Source organism: Branchiostoma lanceolatum, chromosome 6 (genome assembly GCF_035083965.1).
Source record: "Branchiostoma lanceolatum isolate klBraLanc5 chromosome 6, klBraLanc5.hap2, whole genome shotgun sequence".
NCBI classification, from domain to species: domain Eukaryota; kingdom Metazoa; phylum Chordata; class Leptocardii; order Amphioxiformes; family Branchiostomatidae; genus Branchiostoma; species Branchiostoma lanceolatum.
In genome coordinates, this window is record NC_089727.1 from 11,527,567 (window position 1) to 11,546,531 (window position 18,965).

Consider the following 18,965-nt stretch of genomic DNA (forward strand, 5'->3'; position numbering starts at 1 on the left):
TAGACTGAACAGCCCTTGAGTGACTTCCTCTGGCAGATTTTACTTCAAGTAAAGGGAAAAGACAATTTACACTTATAAACGTAGCCGAAACGCCAGCTTTTTTTAAAAGCTCTTGTTTGACGTGTTTTGCTTGGTTACCGTCAGACCTAAAGAAAATGGGACAAGATAGAAAGCCAGACAAAAACTCCTAAAAACATGTCAAAAACCAGATGGAGCCGAACCTCTGTTCTACATTACATGAAAATCACAATATGGTTAATTCAGGAAAGTCCCTTACAAAGTATGGTAAATATTGAATTGGGATAGTCCACCTATGAATTACATAAAAAAGGATATTAATTTTCTTAACCAGTTGTCATTAATCCAACTACTGTACTTACGGTACTGTTGTGAGTGAAGGAGAGGTGCTACAAAGATTGGGTACATGACTCCACCAACTACAGCAGCAAACGCCCCGACCCCCAGCACCATCCGCCGCATACTGGTGCCTGACATGATGGTGTGCAATCTGAAACAATGCGGTAATCAGGAGATTAGAATATGTAGTCAAGCTACACCAATCTCGTTCCTTTGTTTCCAGGTAAATTATCATTATGCCCATACCGTGGGACCATGTCTAGCGAAGAAATAGACATCAAACAAGGACAACAACAACATACTTATCAATGCAGGAAAATTTGACAGGCGGCTTGTCTTCCTTTTAGGGTCGAAAAGGTCTGAGGCAAATATACAGATGTAACCGGCTCCTTACTGGGCGCCCAGTACGGAACCCGTGGAGAAAATGCCGCCGATACTTGGCCCCCAGTACGGAAGGAAGATCCGTACAAGAATTCCAGTACGGAACGGCTTTATTCCAGTACCGAAGCCTCGTCAGCACTGGACGTCCAGAACTGAATTTGTTTCGGTACTCGGGTTCCAGAGCTGAACTCCTCTCGGCACTCGGGTTCCAGTACGGATTTGCGTTCCGGCTAGGTCAACGGTCATTCGGTACTGGTTACCCAGTGCGGAGGTCATTCAGCACTGGTTAACCGAGTGCCGATTTACGGATGTAACGGGTTCCGTACTGGATTTACCAGTAAATAGTGACTCTTCAGTACTGGAAGCCGAGACCTCAAATTATTTCGGAACTGGGCGTCCTGTACTCACGTTCTATTAGTACTGGCAAGGATGATCCATTGTTTGGACCGACTGGACAGTTTTGGATTTTATACATAATAGTTGTCTGTACATTTTAATTAATAATAGGAGTTTATTGCAAGTTCATGCCCGTGGGCTAATTGCAAATACATGGTAAAAAACATAGGGAAAAACATACATGTGTCAGTTAACTGTGTCTGACTTTGTAGCAACAATAGCTGGTTCTAAATACAATTGTTGGCTATATCTAAATGATAATAATAATAATAACTTTATTGCAAGTTCACGCCCGAAGGCTAATTGCAGACAAACAAGTTCATGGAAATACATGGGAATCTAAAAAGTTATCTAGTCTACTGTGAAAGTTCTAAGTTTACTAAGGTTGACTAAGCCCTGAAAATAACGTTAGACGCTCGTTTAAATAGAGTCTCAGCACTCGGTTTCCAGTCCTGACAGGAGGGTTCCCAGTACTGAAGCTGCCCAGTACAGGAAGTCCAGTACTGAGAAAGTCTCAGTACTGGAGCTGCTGTTCTGACGACCACTTCCGTACTGGTTGTCCAGTTCTGACAAAGGAGGCAGTTACATTTGTATATTTGCAGGTCTGAGTTCTATTCATATGTTCTTGATTTAAGTAATATACTCAATACAAGGAGGTTTATCTTAACAACATAATAATATTATCAAATGTGGAGTCAGTTCTGTGATATGGTCATTTTTGTAGCAATTTCTAAAGATAAAGATATGGTCACTCATTCCATAAAATAAAACCATGTCAGCCCTCTTGCAAAGGACATGACGTAGTATTTTGCGAGTTCACGTATTCTCTCTCTGGCTTTTCACAACTTTTGTTGTAATCTGATATAGACTGTAAATGTCGCCAGATCCTTACATCTGCTTGGAGACCCATTGCGCATGTGGTGGTGTTGCACAAGCAGCAGCGTAAGATACATAATCATGTTTGTTCTGTCATCATAAACACTTTATCATGCAGACCGTTGTTAGAACACAATAAAGCCAGTCATAAGTGCTACAGATATAAGCGACACACGCAAAATTATGGCAATATATATATTATAAAGTACCAAAATATCTTTCGCCACCTTGTAAACTGCAAACTGCCCTCCCCACCTGGACAAAAACGCAATATAGGTCAAAGGTTATATTTTTGACCAATCAGATTAGAGGATGTCGTTCACCAATCAGCTGCCTGGAGCTAAAAATCAATGAACTATAAATTTGAGCACTGAAGCGTTACGTCGTTACATGGCATGTTTATAGACAATTTATCACTCATGGTACGCCATATAAATGTCTTTTAAATAAAGGGTTTGCTTAATTTGACGCAGATCCTGTCTCAAGGCCTTTATCCCTTGGGATCTTACTAGTGACGTCACTATACAATAGTGACAAACCCCCAGGGAGCAACCCGTTTGTAAACATACACGGCAAGAAAAAAAGTCCCCTGAAATATAAATCCTCCTTTGTCAAAGCCACAGTCAAGTCGTAGAAAGGAAAATTAATGTGATCACTTGTCACGGTTTAGTGTAGACATGCGGAGAAACCGATGAGAATGGCAGAAATTTGTTGAATGGTGGTCTGAGCGCGGAAGGTTACAAAGTGACGAAGTAGTGCAAACCTCGCGGTACGTGACTGAGGTAAGAACGAGATTTAGACAATTTCATAAACACAACTGTAGTGTGAGTCACAGAGGGAAACAGTCGCAAGAATCGGGAAGTACAAAGTTTGCCATCAATCGTACAAGGTTGACTTCAAGTCCTTCACCCAGGTATGACTTTATTTGTTCCCAGGAGCGTTATTGTGGGGCGTTTCCCGCCATGGTTGACAAAATGGGGGGAGTGATTTTGCTTTCATTTGGGTAGGATTTGATTTTTAGGGTACCATGTTTGAAAAGGTCGTCATCGTGAGCCTGTGTCTCCTAAATGTCTTGCGATCAACACATTTCTCGTTGTATTCGAGGTATCTGACCTTATTTCGACGGGTTGCCATCATATGAAGTAGCTGCGAATTATGTCAAGTTGGTCACAGATTTTATACTTCCTTGTGGTGAAAAATATGGGGGGGGGGCGGATTTCAAATCAGGTGTCAGCTCCTTGACATGGTTTTCGACACCTGTACCAACTTGTAAAAAACATAACAATCCGCGGGAGGGGGGGATGTCAGGGAATGTAGGTTTTCACACCACCAGCCACCTGAACTCCAGGGTTGTCATAAGCTGGACAAAGGTTACATCTAAACTTTGGGTCAAAGTGCAACCACATGTCCATCATCGTATGGGATACACCTCACCACTGTGTCATGTATTTCCCAGATCACCCTTGATATTTGTGCATGGATTTTATTAATGTCATCAGTGTAAAATGATTATCTGTACCCTATATTTAGACTATGTGCATGTGCAAAGTAATTTGATATGATAATGTCTTTTTGTTTGCTATCAGCTTTCTATAAGTGCAGTGCATGTATGTGATGGATCAGTGGCAAACCGAGAAAGAATGGCACCATTGTCCAAGCAGCATAAAGCCATGTCTAAAATGGAGTACGACATAATATGAAGAGATATTGCAATGTGTTAAATGTTGCTCAATATTTCACGAATGTGGTAGTATAATAATAATGCAATGTTGTCAATTGTGATGTTGTCAATTGTGATGACATAAACCATAGCTTCAATATTAGCTTGCATAGCTCTTACTTCCAGTTCTCCCTCCATCCCACCCCATAAAATACATCCCAACCTAGCCTCTGGAACCTGTTCTTCTGACCTCTTGTTTGCAAGAATGACCCCTGATTGACCCTTTATCCAAGATACTGCAGCTTTCCTCTTTTTTTCCTATTCATTAAAAAAATGGAAGCTTTTTTCCACCTGATTTTACAGCATTGTTCAGTGCTCAGTGGTATTTTTTTTTTTTGTGAGAACGGGTAAATCTGATGTACATGATACAAGTTTGCTAAAGAAAAATACTATATGTGCTCTAGTCAGATATGGGGACAGTTTGGTCAACTGAAACATACTTAGTATATTTGCCAAAAGAATGTCTTTACTGTATTATATCATATTATTAAGACCAACAAAGAAAAAAACATAGTTTTGTATAATATGTAAGCACCTTCAAATAAGTTACATCAGAAGATATATAGCTTGGTCAGTAATTTTCATGATGTAATTAGTATCTTTCATACAGCCCTAAGAGGATCTGGTTACCACAAATGCCATTGAGAGCATAGAGCTGTCTAACTGTATTAAGTTTATTAAGTAAGGACTCTATCTTCTTCCATTGTGGAGATTGATGAAATAAGATCCCGAGCCATCAAACCTAGGGTAGAATTGAATTACTGAGATGATCTCATATGCTTTATAACAGATTTCATTATACAAGTCTCCTACCTAGAGGGTAAATTCATAACCTGGCTTTGAAGCAATCTACCTGTCAGTCTGCAAGATATTGGTGGATCCAACAGTTGAAAAGCGGTGTGACCCCCGGTGTCTACCAACAAGCTTGAATTAATACTAATAGCTCAATATTTTGTTTAGTTTTGATGTGATAAAGTAACTTTAAATTCACTGATAATTTACCCACAACCAACAGTCCTAGCTAGGACTTTGTGATGGATGACACGTATAGTTATAGCATGCAGATATCTATTTTTAGAATGAAAATGCTGTTTCACTCGTTTTGAGAAGAAAACTGATCTAAATCATGTTACATAATTTCTATAATTACAGTTTACTTCTTAGAAAGTATGAAAATTCTCCAAGTTACAATGTATGCATAATATAATAGTTTTGAAGAAAAAACGAATACCTCTACTGTACGTGTAGCTCTAAAATTTTGTCACAAACACCTGCTGTAGTTCTGAAATGTACTGTTACCTTTGCAGCAACATTTATGCATCAGATAACCTGCCATAGCGGCCTATTTCTCAAAACTCTTGTCATGAATCCAAAACAGTTTATCTGTCCACAACAATTATTAGCTTTGGCGCCAGTAAGTCCTTTTGCCAGAATAGCATCTAATTGATCATTATTATGCAAGAAGATGAGAGAGATGTGTCTGATATTGATATTTCTGTATTTTTGTCTCCAAGCACTTGGTTTTGAAAATCACTGATTTGGCAGATACGTACAGGCAAATTTTGTCGTTTACAATTGCATGTACGTGTAGATAGGCATCAAAATATTCAGGTGGCCTAGATCGTAACCACACCATTTGAACATTCATACATGACACTTGGGAAGGAATTTCCAGCATCTGCAGTAATGCACACAGGACTTTCCACTTCAAAGAACACGGGTCGCTGTGAAAGGAAGCAGTACAGCCTTGAACCTGAGTATTTTGTACTGTTCAAACATGATGACATGGTTAGAGGCCCATAGGGATGTCCAGTTCAATCTCTTCATTAAGATGTGGGCTGAAGACAGCACTGTTAATCTGTATATCTTACTGATGATAACAGTTAGAATTTCCTATGATAAATCGAGAATAGAATCTTTCTTGTTCATGGTGTCAAGGAAGACTTGCAATAGATTTGACTGTCTTTCCTATGAGTTTTCCGCTATGGTCCCATACGAGCTATGCCATAGCAATCACGTGCCTATCAGTGTGCACACTTACCATGGCACTGCTGAAGGGTGGACAAGTTATTCCTGTCATGTGGAGATATTTGACCTGTGACCACAAAGCTTGTGTTGACAAGTCACTCCATATTAGAGGCCCAGCTTTAGAAGCTGTCATGTTTTCAGACAGCCGCAGGTTGGAATGGTACTGCACAAGGTTGACATGCATATTCGATGATATTGAAGGGGTCTGTGTGATTTTGCACACATCAAGATAGGAAAGAGTCACCTGGAATTGCAACAAGTGGGAAGAGGAGGTAGGGCTGTGTTTTATTTTATTTATATTACCATTCTTTGTAATAGCGATACCATTTTTATGTTCAGAAGGTTGGGTACTTTGAGTACGAACAAAGGGAAATGCCTTATCAGTACCTCTGTGTTGAAGGATAGGTTAATTAGAGATGATATCTAGGTAACATGGCCCTCTCCTGTTGGAGCAAGCCTGTGAGGTTGTGCTTCCAGCCTCCTTGACTACTCTACATTGTGCAGTTGTCAGTTCTTGCATTGTGTGTCTGAGTGATTTATGTCAAATGTTTGTTGAAACAACCTTGAGGCTGCCAGAGGGGGAATACAAAAGTGTAGTGGTCTTTTCCTGTACACTACAAATCAGGACGTCACTGATATAACTGTTGCACCTCTTCCTAAGGGCTTTAATGTAAGGGCAACTTTGTAATGCACACATTTTAAGCTACAAATATGTATTTAATAATAAATAATAGCACAATGAATACTGTGTTACAGTATATCTTTCCAGACTACAAGTGCTACATGTATCATGAGTCTTTTCTTGCTGTAACTGTAAGGAAGTATGAAACCACACTTTTAAAAAGTAACTGTAGAATTTGTCTGCTGATATTGTATACATTATGTCATTTCATGCTAATGTAGTGATGTAACCATACATGTTTGAGCTGACCCAAAGGTGTAGAATAGACAACTGTATAAACCACAAGTGTATCTATCAGTTATTCATATCTGTATAGTAGTTGTATGCATATGAACAGATTTGTTATAGACAACAGCGATCAGTCAGAATAGCCTCTCCACAACGTTACCCAATAATCCCTATAATGCTGTCTGTGCATTGCCAGGCGCCCACTGCAACATGAGTATGGCGTCCAAAGTAATAAACCCTTTGCTTCTTCCACAAAGATAACTTTGTTGTATAAGCATCAGTGTTACAGTATACTGTGTAAATTTTGTATCACTCAAGGAGTGGCTATCGAGTGTCCGTTGGTGCCACGATTCTTTGTTTGGCGGCTGGCGGAGGTGGTTCGTAATGATGTTACTGAGGAGGCTTGATGTCATGCGGGTTGTAAGACTAGAATAGTTATTGTTACCAGGCTATTCAAAACAAAATGCATTTGGTTCACAGGTCAAAGCCAATGAAAGACAGACTGAAGAAGACACGTTTACACTTTCACAAGGGATAAGGTCTGGTAATGTGGACGGTTTCATTTTACAATGGGGACCTCAACTTTTTAAAAGAAGAGGTAAAATTGGTTGTAGATAAACGTACCATTTGATTATTGGGATTGAACAATATGGCAGGCATGAAGCTATGAGGATATTTTGGTTTTAAGCTTTTCGAATCCTTATATTGTTAATTTGCATGAAAGAAAACTACTATGAAACCCCTCCAAAAATGGTTATTTCTGGATGCGTGGGGGGTAGCGAGCTTGTTCTGTTTTGTTTTGTACCTGTTTGCAGTGTTAGGCGGGTACTTGTAACTGATGATGTTCATGAAGTCTGCCTGTTGAAGGGTTCTGAACCATGAGTTGAACTCTTTGCGTGAGTTATAACTGCAGACATGTACATGCTACCTCGCTACCGGGCATTTTTCTGTAAGTTGACTGTTAAACACATTGTAAGCTGTAGGAAAACATTTGGTTATGCAGGATAATCCATCATTTGTAGTATGGTACAGTACTTCATTCTGTGTTGATTGCACTTGTTTTACATGAAGCTCTCTCCTTTGTGTCCTTTTTCTAGCTTTGCTTTCAATATTGGCACACAGGTGGCTTTGGGGTGCTCTCTATTGTAGTTACAACACTAGATGGGTTTGGGGACAAATTGCATCGTGTCAAATCCAGTTTCTAATTCATTTCCGGACTGGAGTAGAACGAGTCCAGATGGGTTTTCTCTGGAAAGTGGGTCTCTGGAAATGTTGTACCCCAGACATCCTCATCTTCAGGGTCACATGGTGTTTATAAATTTTCATGATGAACTGTGGCATGAATATATATATAAGATCAGTGTCTAGTTCCTGAAAGCATTATTTAGCAACAAAGAAAGGTGGAGGGAGGCCACACAGAAGATGGGGAGACGACATCAGGGACTGGATAGGCATGTCACCAGCAGACTGCATGCAGAGCTAGGGTGTAGGACAAGAAAGGATGGAAGATTCTGGTGCTGAAGGCAAACCTAGCCCCCAGACCCTTAAGATGAAGATGGGACAAGGTCAAGAAAACAACATTGAGGCTTTCCTGTGAAACTGTCCTCAACTCTCAGATCTGTATTTTCCACCTAATTGACAGCTCTGGACACCTTACCAATGTACCAGCAATAGGCTTATGACTTTTCCAGTAAAGACCACTGCTGACATGTTGATGTATGAGCAGATTAAAACTAAAACCTGAGAGATGTTGTTGCATGGTAGCAGCACCAGGGGGGACATACTTACCTGTGGGCTGGAGGCGACAGGGATTACCTGAAGATGGATAACTGCAGAGTGGGGAGAAAATTGGATATTTGCATTGAGATACTTGTCTAATCTTCTGCTGAATAGTTTAGTAATCGTTTATTCCAGACTTGTTTTCTGCACTTTTACCACAACTTTCCAGCCAAGCTTTTCAACATGTGATGACTGCTCACAAAACTATGTTCATGACCCAAGATAAACTGAAGAAAGAGCATTGTATGTTATTATATTTGCTCTCCATTATCACTAAACTCGCCTGGCATCCAGGTCATCGTCGTTAGACCGGGCTATCTTCGGCCAAGGTTTGTTTTAGGCAGGCAGGGCTCTATGCCACCTGGGTAATATTGTTTGCCTACCATGTAAAACTACTACTGGGTGCCACAGATTACCTCGTTGTTGGAAAGTGCCTTCTCCCCCGAAGAGCGCCCGGCTTAACAACGACAGACTGGATGCCGAGTTATATCATCACGCAACCTAAGAGTGTTGCAGTCACAGCAGAATACATGGTGTTGTACAAGAATATTCATCCAGCATCCAGACAAGTATAGAATCAGGACGTATGGAGCCAGATGTGTATTTGTGGTATGACTGACACTCACACCTACAGTTCATTCATTACTGTCTTCCTGTGGACACAGACAGTCTAATTTCATCAGGACGAGACAATGTTAGCTGTACGTGTATCTCGCTTAGATGTATTTGAGACTGTATCAGTTGCGCAGCCACATGTGTGCTATTTAAAGCCCTTGATGCCCGGTCATTGCCAAGTTTATAACTAGATTTTTCCAGTAACAGCTGAAAATAGCTCATTGAGGATATGATGTGAAATTCATCCGCCTCTGGTATGGAGAGAGGGTTACGTTACTGGTATGGTTCTGGGAACACCCCCGTGTGACGTAAGAAGTTTTCTTTGGGCCATAACGTCACAGACAAATCTGTCCCCTCTGTTGGGACACAGCCCCCTTATTTGGAGGTAAGCAGAATGTGTGTTGTAGGGTGGGACAGGGCCGTCATGAAGTCCCACCCTACAATCTCCCCTATAAAACACTGCCTAAGGTTCAGTCCAACCGTTAACAAAGACGAGACCAAAGCTTTGTGTGAGACCAGCTGTAGAACCAGCCCAAGCCAGCCTAGTCATGCCGCCTGTCGCTCTTGAACCTGTTCAGCATTATGATGATGCTTTCCTGTCGTCTCTTCGGTTTTATAACTACTGCCATGGATCATACCGAGCCATGCTATGTATGTACCGTCCTTCCTTTCTTTCTTACACATGACCATGATGCACTGTTTAGGAGCCACTCGCCAGTTTTGGGACTGTATAACGTTGAAAAGGGTACTGAGCATGGATGCCATTGTACAAATTTGTATTAGTTATGTCATATCAAGTTGATATGACATAGCTAATACAAATTTGTACAATGGCATCCATGCTCAGTACCCTTTTAAAACAATTTTTATGTAAAGTTGAGATTTCTTAGAACTGATATCGTATCCATATATTTGGTACAGCGTAGGTAGAGATCTGACTCATTCTAGTGCTTCGCCAGTAAGTGAGTGTAGTTTCTCGCATGTTTAGGGTGATGGTGCATTCGGGAGTGTTCCGGTCGCTATGCTGCCAATATCTGTGGTTATCTGGTATCTTTGTGTTCACGAGAAGGTCCAGGAAGCGTCGTTGTGGTAAGACTATCTAAAGAATGCTGATATCAGTGTCATATCAGTAGTAATGGTGCGGATTCGGGATGGGGCTTAGTATTGCATGAAAATGTTCAAACTTGGTACATGTCATTTTTCAGCCTGAAATGCGTAGTAATATTTGAATGGTTTTGTTTTATTTCCAGTTTATTACCTTGTACTGTTTCCTCTTGCTATATGCATGGTTCAATTTTCCTTTTGTTGTCGCTCAATGCGCCCTTCTGCGTAGATAGTATACTGGCTGATGCAAGGCTAACCTTTAGGGGGATCCTGTTCAATGTCATTGTCATCGAATGACAGACTGACAGCCATCAGATCAGTTTATAATTATATGTAAACAAACTGTACTGATGAGAAAACCCGCTTCACCCAAATTCAATCACTGAGTTCTGCCATTAAGAGTGTTTCTAATCAGTGAGTGGCACTTGGAAGACCCACATTCAAGGTCAGAGTAGCAATGGTTGTGATTTGTGAAAAGTCCTCTCTACACCAGGAAATGCTCGGCCATTCTCTTCAAACAGGATTTAATGGGTTGTTGAACCTCTCAATGGCAGCTATAGCCGTAGGCTGCTATATCAGTAACATTGTAAACTGTTCCCCATTGATTGCTTCAGCGCACTTGTGTATAGATTTTCTCTCATCATGATAGTCCATTTCATAGACATCCAAATGGAAAGACTATGAAGCAGCAGATGATATCATATAACTGCAATAGATTTCATAATTTAGAAATATTTGCTGTTTTGTAACAATTCCGATGTGATTTTAGCCTCAGTGTAATTAATATGAGCAAACTGTACATTTGTAGATTATACAATGTAGCAAGGCAGTTATAATCTCCTTTTTTTAGCCATTGTGTTAAAATTTTAAGACAGAGGCTTAACTGCTTATTTCGTTGATCTGCAAACATGAGTTTTTTCTTCAAGATTGTATTTTAAATGTAGCTAGCTTTTCAACAGTCAAGAGTCATCTGGTTGAAACTGATGGCTAAAACATTTGTGTTGTTTAATGACTGGAAATCATATAGATATAGATAGAAGTCAATCAATCAATCATCCACAGGCATCAACTGATAATAGCCAGGAACATGTTATCGGCCTTGTTCATCAGCTATCATTCAGAGCTTATCTTCATTACATCCTAATCTAGACTTACATGAGGACGCTACATTCATCTTATTGCTCCTTGTACTTAAATCTTGATAATTTCAGTGCAAAACCAGCACATTGTATATGATTGCTTTCTAGATGTTATTCCATGCTTCCCCTGTGCCCATGAAAGATTCTGTAGGCGTACCAGGCAATTTAAGAAGGTTGACTTGATAGGATGTCTCCAAGCAATTATGGAGATGGAGATGATTGAACCGCAGGGTTGTGAAGATTAAAGGCTAGGGATCACAGCAACAGAAATCCCTAAACATTTAGTGCACAGACTTGCAATTATTCTGGCAGTATAATGACCAATGTTTCAAACATCACTCAACATGGGACTTCATTGGATTGAATTGGAACCGATATTTTAACCTTTAGTGTCCTAAGGGACAAACTGATTAGGTAAGGAGCATATAACTATATGTGTGTTTGAAGGAAGAAGTAATTTTGAATGTAGATATATAATTCTTTTTAAGGTAAGTTTCCTACATTTTTTTGTACATAAGGCCTTTTGTGCACTGGAGGGTTGAAATCACCCAAATTGGTTGTTCAGACATCAAGACAGTAGCAGGGGATGGGAGTGTGAAAATCAAGCAGGCGTGGAAACACTTGATAACTGTACATGTACACAGTACTCTGTCTCGCTGACTGTAGTTTTCTCTGCTGTTTCCGCAGACATGGGGCAAACATTATCGGAGCCGGTGACAGCCAAGGAGACGAGTAGTGCCGCCAACAGTATGGTGATGGTGGGGTCATCATGCATGCAGGGGTGGAGGATAAACATGGAGGACGCGCACACGCACATCCTCTCACTTCCCGAAGACAAAGACGCTGCTTTCTTCGCTGTTTATGACGGACATGGAGGTGAGAAGGTTTTTCATGTGGCATGCCAGTTGGGCTGTGTATAGGTAACAAGTGGTGCAGAAAAAACAAACATTGTCATCATGAAGCTGTGTTTGGGAAACAGCAAGTAGCTAGACATTTTTGAACATTGTCTACAGCAGACAGTGAAGGCTAAATATGATAAGACGAAGATATGATTTGGAAGGTTTAGGTCTTGATAAAATATCCTTGAGACTTTGGTCAACCTTGTAAATCAAATCTATGTACTGTCTAGACTCCTCCAACCCCTGGAAATGTAAAGAAGAAGAATTCTACAAAATGTTTATTATGTTCACTCAAGTATATTACCTTAAACTTTAGTGACAGGCATATCTGTGCTTTCTTAATCAGTATGTATCGTACTTATGTATAGTGTATTCTCTGGGACATTGTTAGCCCAGGTCATTTGTGATCCATAATCATAATGTATATTACATGTTTGTGCTGTTTCACAGGGGCCAAAGTAGCACAGTATGCTGGATCACATCTGCACAAGAAGATAGTCAAGCATCCATCATACAGTAAGTCATTCAAGTCTAGTTCTGTCCTTCTGTCTTGTACTTATATTCTCCATCTTATTGATATCCTGGGACGAACAGAATTATAGAGCCATCCGTTTCTGAGAACAGCTGAAAATGCTGCACAATCTGTCTCATTGTTTTTCAACAATGTTGCAGTGTGACTTCCAATTCTCTAAAATGATTCTATCTTTTGTTTCCAGAAGTAGGTAAAGTGGAAGATGCCATGAGAGGAGGCTTCCTTGAGGTGGACACAGATATGAGAAATGGTAAGTGCAGTGATTTTTCTTTTGTGACCATCAGATATACTTCATTGTCTCTAATTTGACAGCTATCTTGTTCCTCAGTATTGTGGTGAATGTCCGTTGTGGTTTGTGAAACTTGGACATCTTTTGTTGTATTAGCCTTAGATATTAGTTTAGGCATACTCTTTGGCCCGTAGATGTCAAAAGGCTGCAGACAACATAGATATTTCAACTTTCCTTTATAATACCATTGATAAGGGGTGGCATAACCCCGACAGTGAGTAAGCATGTCAACTGAAGAAGACCATTGATGATGCTAAAATATCTGGATCTGCTAGTGTACTCTCCATTTTATTCTCCTGTACAAATTACACTTGCAAGCTTTGGCACTTTTGGCTGTATATCAAGTTGGCAGCAGGGGATGCCAGAACAAGAATTTAGAGGGGTAGCTTACTGAAGGTGAGAAGGTGACAGAAGGCTGTTTGCAACATCTTAGTTTGGACCATTCTTCTTGAAATCCGTCTTACCTTAGTTTCCCTCAAATTCCCTTTCACATCTATAATGCATTAGCTGGCCCCAACTGTTCATCCCAATAGCACAAGTAGCAGGTTAGCTGGTGCAATTAACATCCTCTAAGGACCGAGATTTGCAGGGATGCCTGTTTCATAGATGACTCCACTAATTGTCATTGGCATTTCACTTGGCTCGGTGCCAGAAACTCAACTAGTCTGTGGTTAGCGTCCCTGCTAGTGGTTTCAATAGCCACTTCTGCTACAGACAGTAACATACATGTACAATTACCAATTTAACAGATAGTTGAGCAGTAATGGTTTCTTGTTTGTTTTTCACATTATCTAATAATGCAGATCTATGGGTGTGTTTGCCTTACTGTTTGCCCAATGAGTCTGTAAATGGGAAACTGATTGGTTACACAGTCTTTGTTATTGTTGACTTAGGGATGGACCGGTAGAGATCGTGGTGTGTGTTTTGTGTGCGTGTGCAAGTGTTATTGTAAATGTTTGCTTTGGGGTCAACTGTTTTGTTTTCTGTTGTCCTGCATTTTTGGGGAAGCCCACTAGTGTATTTTTGTGCATGATTATCCCTTTCCTTTCTTCCTACCACGTTCCTCACCTCTTCATGTTGTTTGTTCCAGATGAGTCGATGAGGGATGAACTAGCAGGTTCCACTGCTGTCACAGTTTTACTGAAGAATAACAAAATCTTTTGTGTAAGTACTTTTGATGTTTGATTGTCTTAAAAAGTGTTGAATCTTTTCATGTGAAATGTTTATCAAGCTGACAGTAACATTTGTAGTAATGATAAATGTAGGTGTAACTGATTGGAAAAGCATTGAAAGAACCTTAGTCATCAGAAACAATCTGTCAGAAATTTCTATATATATCCTGTTTACAAATGAACAAGTCGACTTTTGGAACCATGCTGGCAATCCACAGTAATGTTGCACGTGGGTCATTAGTGCAACGGAAGCTAGTTTGTTTTATTGATAACATTTACCGTTTGTCTGACAGGGTAATGTGGGAGACTCCAGATCGATAGCGAGTGTGCGCGGGAAGGTCCAACAGCTGTCCTTCGACCACAAGCCCAGTAACGAGGGGGAGACCAAGAGAATCATCGCTGCAGGGGGATGGGTGGAGTTCAACAGGGTTAACGGTAAGTCCAACAAGTGTTTTACTTTCTTACCTTTTCTCCTGTAACTCTCATCTCTCTTTCACCAGGCAACAAATATCACTCTTACATGCAGTGTTCTCGCCAGCGCCCGTCCTCCCGTCATTTGACGGGTTTTTGTCGCTCATGACGGACAAAATTTTTGCCCAACCCGTCATTTTTAATGGACAAAAATAGGTATGTAAAGATATTTAGACAGAGTTTAGAATTTTGCAAAAACTCCAGAGGATCACCGGAAAATCGCGACGAGGGCGATCTAGATCATTTCTAATGCCCGCCGGCGACAACCCCAGCCACACAAAGAGCGCCGTGGTGGATACTAGTATTTGGTGGCCGCCGAAAACTCGGCGTCATGCGCCGCCCTCCCCACAGCTTTGCTGGTCGCATCGGGCTGACGTTTATTTCTGTTTTGTCCCTCTCGGTTCACCGTCAGTTATTGTTATCAAAGAAGCCTAAAAATTCAGAAATATTCCTATAGCTATCAGGCTTTCTGTAATCTGTAAAACATTATTAAAGTTTCAAGCCGCGGCGGCTGAGTTGAATGCGCTTTCTTCCCGTAAGAAATGGTAAACAGGCGTCAGATATTCTATTCCACCAATCACAGTGCGTCGTCTCCGTCGCGTCAAGAAATACCGACCAATGACATGCGAGTCTCGCTACTCGCGTGATTTCAGCTAAGCGTGAATTTGCGAGATGTTAGAGGAATGGCGGGGATCGCAAGGATCGCACGACGAAGCGGCTGTTTGAAGGCTTGAATCGACAACTTTTGAAGACATTCAGTGCAGTTACCGGAGAAATTAACCGTGGAAAACATGGGAGAAAAAAATGGACGTCTTTATGGCGTTCTTTCTCAAAGTAGGGTGTCAAATTTCTCATTATGTTCAATAAATACAGGGAGCATACGGGACAAGTGTTGAAAAATTTTTATTTTGCCGACTTATTCTGTCTGTATTTTTTGTAGGACGTAGATACGTAATAAAGTTTTGTTGTGCTTGATTTTCTTTTCTTTGCCGATTTTATACAACATAGAAATGTAGCTTGTGTGTGAACATTCGATCTTACCGCGATGATCGACGGCACGCCTCCCCCCAAAATTAAGCCTGAAACCCTTGTGTAATTTTTCACCGAAAGAGATGTCATTAAACTAAGCTTATTCTACCAAGAAATTTGCCCCTCAAAATGCAGTAAATAGCGTTTCAGAGGGTCTAGATTCCAAAATTTTCCGGGGGAGAATACCCCCGGACCCCCCTAGGATGGTCACGCCTCCGGCGCGACGCCTCGCGCCTTCGGCGCTCGATATGTTCTTCCCGACAGGAAAATTGAAATGACGGGTAAAAATTTCAGGCTGGCGAGAACACTGCTTACATGTATAACGAGTTTAGTCTCAGGGCTGTCTCCATGCCCTGTTTAGACCTGTAAATATACTTGTAGATTGTCAGTATCTTTCTAAGTCTAAAGTAGTGACAAGGTTCTGCATGGTTTAGTGCTTAATGGCATATTGTGTAATGCCCACAGGTAACCTTGCCCTGTCCAGAGCTCTGGGGGATTTCGTTTTCAAGCAGAATGACAAGAAGAAAGCAGAGGAACAGATAGTCACGGGTGAGTATGGTTTCTAGACACGACGTCTACAGTACTACATGTATATAGGTTTTGACATGTGCTTCTTTATGGTGATTTAGGCTGTGCCAAGGAGAATCAGTGAAATACTGGTTTTGGTAAATTGGTTTCTCTATGCAGATAATGCATGGGCTTTCTTATCATGAGCTTCAAATAAATGTCTGAGAATTTGATCTTGTCCATTTCCGTCACTTACAAAACAGCTTGAAATGAGAAACAAATTTGTATGTTGTGAAATGTGTAAGTCGAACTACAAGTATGGAGAGTCATGTATTTAATCCTGGGGCTCTGGTAGTCTCTTGACCAATCAGCTTGCTCATTATCTTTGAGCCATGTAATAACGACATGTTGCCGTGCGTCCGCCCAGCATTCCCAGACGTGGTGGTGGAGGACCTGACGGCGGATCACGAGTTCCTGGTGCTGGCGTGCGACGGGATCTGGGACGTCATGTCCAACCAGGAGGTGGTGGACTTCATCAGGACCAGAATAGCCCAGAAAATGGAGCCACCTGAGGTGAGAAATCAGGAGGGGTGAAGGCAGGAATTGAGAGGCAAAGTTTTGCTGTATGTAGCATGCAAGCTGTGTGTTGTCTTGTCAATAATACTTCTACATTTTACATGAGATTCCAATCATGAAGTCAAGGGTTATACAAATTCAATTTAGGTCACAGCGAGATCCCAGTGCGATTGCAATTTGGTGGCATGGTGGCCTTAGTAAGCAAGAACTGGCCATGATTGACCTTCAGGCCCAGAGGTAGGGTTATGAAGCACTATACAAAGTATGCTGTTGGTTTTATAGAATTCTGTACATTTTTGTTTGTTTCTTCCCTGTTCAGATTTGTGAAGAACTGATCAACAGATGTTTGGCACCGGACTGCCAGATGGGGGGACTGGGCTGCGACAACATGACTGTCATCATCGTAACTCTGCTGCAAGGAAAGTCGTACGACGAACTAGCCGAGAAGTGTGCCTTGCCCAGTATGGCAGTTCCGTCCAGTCCAGAAAACGGTGCAGGATTTGCAGACCTCAGATAGAAGACCTAGATAGGCGCGGTAGATAGGGAGCGGTTCATTTGTTTGGTAACCGTTTGACATCACTTACACGTCCGAGGAAATTCTCTTTCTCTAAGAGTTGTTGGTACATTGAACTTGTGGGTGCTAAACCACTTAAAAGATTATAAAAAGGGTTACAACCAACAGGAAAGATTGAAGCATAGCAGTTTTGAAGGCAATTGTATTATTCATACCTGTGTGTTTGGCTCCAAGGTTTGGTGCATTGTATGGTTCCAGGGATAACTGTTTGGGAGTTGACACAGTAGGATGTTGGTTGCCCTGCACTAGCAACCTTTGTACATAGGTTTATACCCATATTAGGAAAAGGAGACCAAAGATTTTGGGATGGAGTCTGCCAATCGGTGCCTGTTATGGTGTGATGGGACAGGCAATGTAAAGGCAACCATCACTGTGGTTTCAACAGGTAGAATGACCAATTTGTGCTGGTCACAAAACTGCAACTAGGGAGGCTTCTACCACTGAGGGGTTTCATTGTGTTCAAAATGATGTTTTGTACTTGTTCAACACAGAATTTCTCTGCAATGTAAGGTAGTGTAGTGTTGCATTCCATTGTAATGATAGATGCTTGGTTATATGCTGACGTAGAGATGAACTTAAAGCACCATGACTTGCAAAGCCTTTTTGGATATTTTGAAGTCTACTTTGGTGGTAGAATGAATGTAGTTAACAGTTTAACTGAAATGATGGCTTACGAGGACATTGGAATGACAAAAAAGGAAGAAGTGCAAGTGAACACCTTCAAAGTCTACAATATATGCCACATGTCCATTCGTGATGTAGATATAATAGATAGTACTGGTGAAGAGGGTAGCTCCAAATTGGAAACCATACATTAAGGATGTTTTCCTTGTAACCGGTAAGAAATTCCAGGTTTTGAGTCCAAGTTTTTTTCGTAGCTAAAGTTCAAGCCTCTGGGGTTTTTAACAGCCTCTGAGTGAAAGAGAAATGACTTTAACAGGTTGTCAGTCTTCCAACAAATTTTCTCATATGTGAAACCTTTACTTAAGTACATATGTACATTGTTGCGAGTATGTAACCTGCTTGAAATGTATTTTTGCTTGCAGAAGCATACCAGGCATCAGCCGTAACAGCTAATTGTGCCCTCTATCAGTTGAATTCTGTACTGCAACAAAAGGCAACTCACTCAGTTTTCTGATCTCCAAAACCATTACACATTTGTGCTGTCAATAGTTTGTTGTACAAGCTCCATTTATGCTGTGATACCTGAATTTGTTGTGGAGCTAAAAAAAGATTCTATGATAGAAGATTGTTGTTGTTTACTTATAACCAAGATCCTGTCTCAACTTTCAAGTTGCAAATTTAGCTATCATTTAAATCAGTCTGTTAATATGTGTATTAATCCTGCTATGGCAAAGGTGTTTTGTTTTATGAAGGCTTTCCTTGCAACTGTCAAAGAATTCCAGAGTTTTAGGTGGAAAATTTCCTGTACTGTTGTAGAGAAATAAATCTATGAAATCTCCAGCTGTGCTATTTGTTTTCTCCATACTGGTGACTGCAGACAAGAACAGTAGAGTAGAACAGTGATACTGTGTTTGACTGACGTCTCATCATAATAATAGGAAATTAAAACAGTGGATCGACTTAAATGTATGATAACCAGAAGCGGAC

The 18,965-nt window shown here is 40.8% G+C and overlaps 2 protein-coding genes across 10 annotated transcripts in view; one reads left to right on the forward strand and one right to left on the reverse strand.

The window, feature by feature from the left end:
• Positions 1-8,477, reverse strand: part of LOC136436612 (small integral membrane protein 20-like) — a 19,160-nt gene extending 10,683 nt beyond the window's left edge. Inside the window, exons 1-2 of one of the 4 annotated variants that reach the window (XR_010756059.1) lie at positions 8,457-8,477; positions 381-508 (exon numbers count right to left, since the gene is read on the reverse strand). Coding sequence is in view for 3 of the 4 variants with exons in the window: in XM_066430729.1 (XP_066286826.1) it covers positions 381-508; positions 2,667-2,689 (151 nt within the window). In the remaining variant the exon portion in view is untranslated. Of the gene's footprint in view, positions 1-380; positions 509-2,219; positions 2,497-2,666; positions 2,705-8,456 lie in introns of those variants that run through there. The other 3 variants (XM_066430729.1, XM_066430731.1, XM_066430730.1) reach the window with 3 other exon arrangements.
• On the forward strand, positions 2,677-18,818 carry LOC136436603 (probable protein phosphatase 2C T23F11.1). Of its 6 annotated transcripts, none has more exons than XM_066430719.1 (9): positions 2,677-2,792; positions 11,993-12,181; positions 12,655-12,720; positions 12,921-12,986; positions 14,116-14,189; positions 14,491-14,632; positions 16,163-16,246; positions 16,632-16,777; positions 17,100-18,818. In XM_066430719.1, the coding sequence occupies exons 2-9, from the start codon at positions 11,995-11,997 to the stop codon at positions 17,295-17,297; spliced, it is 963 nt and encodes a 320-aa protein (XP_066286816.1). In that variant the 5' UTR covers positions 2,677-2,792; positions 11,993-11,994; the 3' UTR covers positions 17,298-18,818. The 6 variants fall into 6 exon arrangements, with proteins under 6 accessions (XP_066286816.1, XP_066286815.1, XP_066286817.1 ...); XM_066430718.1 differs by lacking the exon at positions 2,677-2,792 and adding an exon at positions 2,799-2,923; XM_066430720.1 differs by lacking the exon at positions 2,677-2,792 and adding an exon at positions 6,008-6,030.
• The last annotated feature ends 147 nt before the right edge of the window (positions 18,819-18,965 follow it).

What these genes read in the sequence shown, in the direction of transcription:
- LOC136436603 (XM_066430715.1), top strand. Translation starts at nt 10,043, where the DNA reads ATGTTTAGGGTGATGGTGCATTCGGGAGTGTTCCGGTCGCTATGCTGC. An exon ending in GGACACAGATATGAGAAATG is followed by an intron (nt 12,987 to 14,115) that starts GTAAGTGCAGTG and finishes TGTTTGTTCCAG; the next exon opens with ATGAGTCGATGAGGGATGAA. An exon ending in AGAGGAACAGATAGTCACGG is followed by an intron (nt 16,247 to 16,631) that starts GTGAGTATGGTT and finishes GCGTCCGCCCAG; the next exon opens with CATTCCCAGACGTGGTGGTG.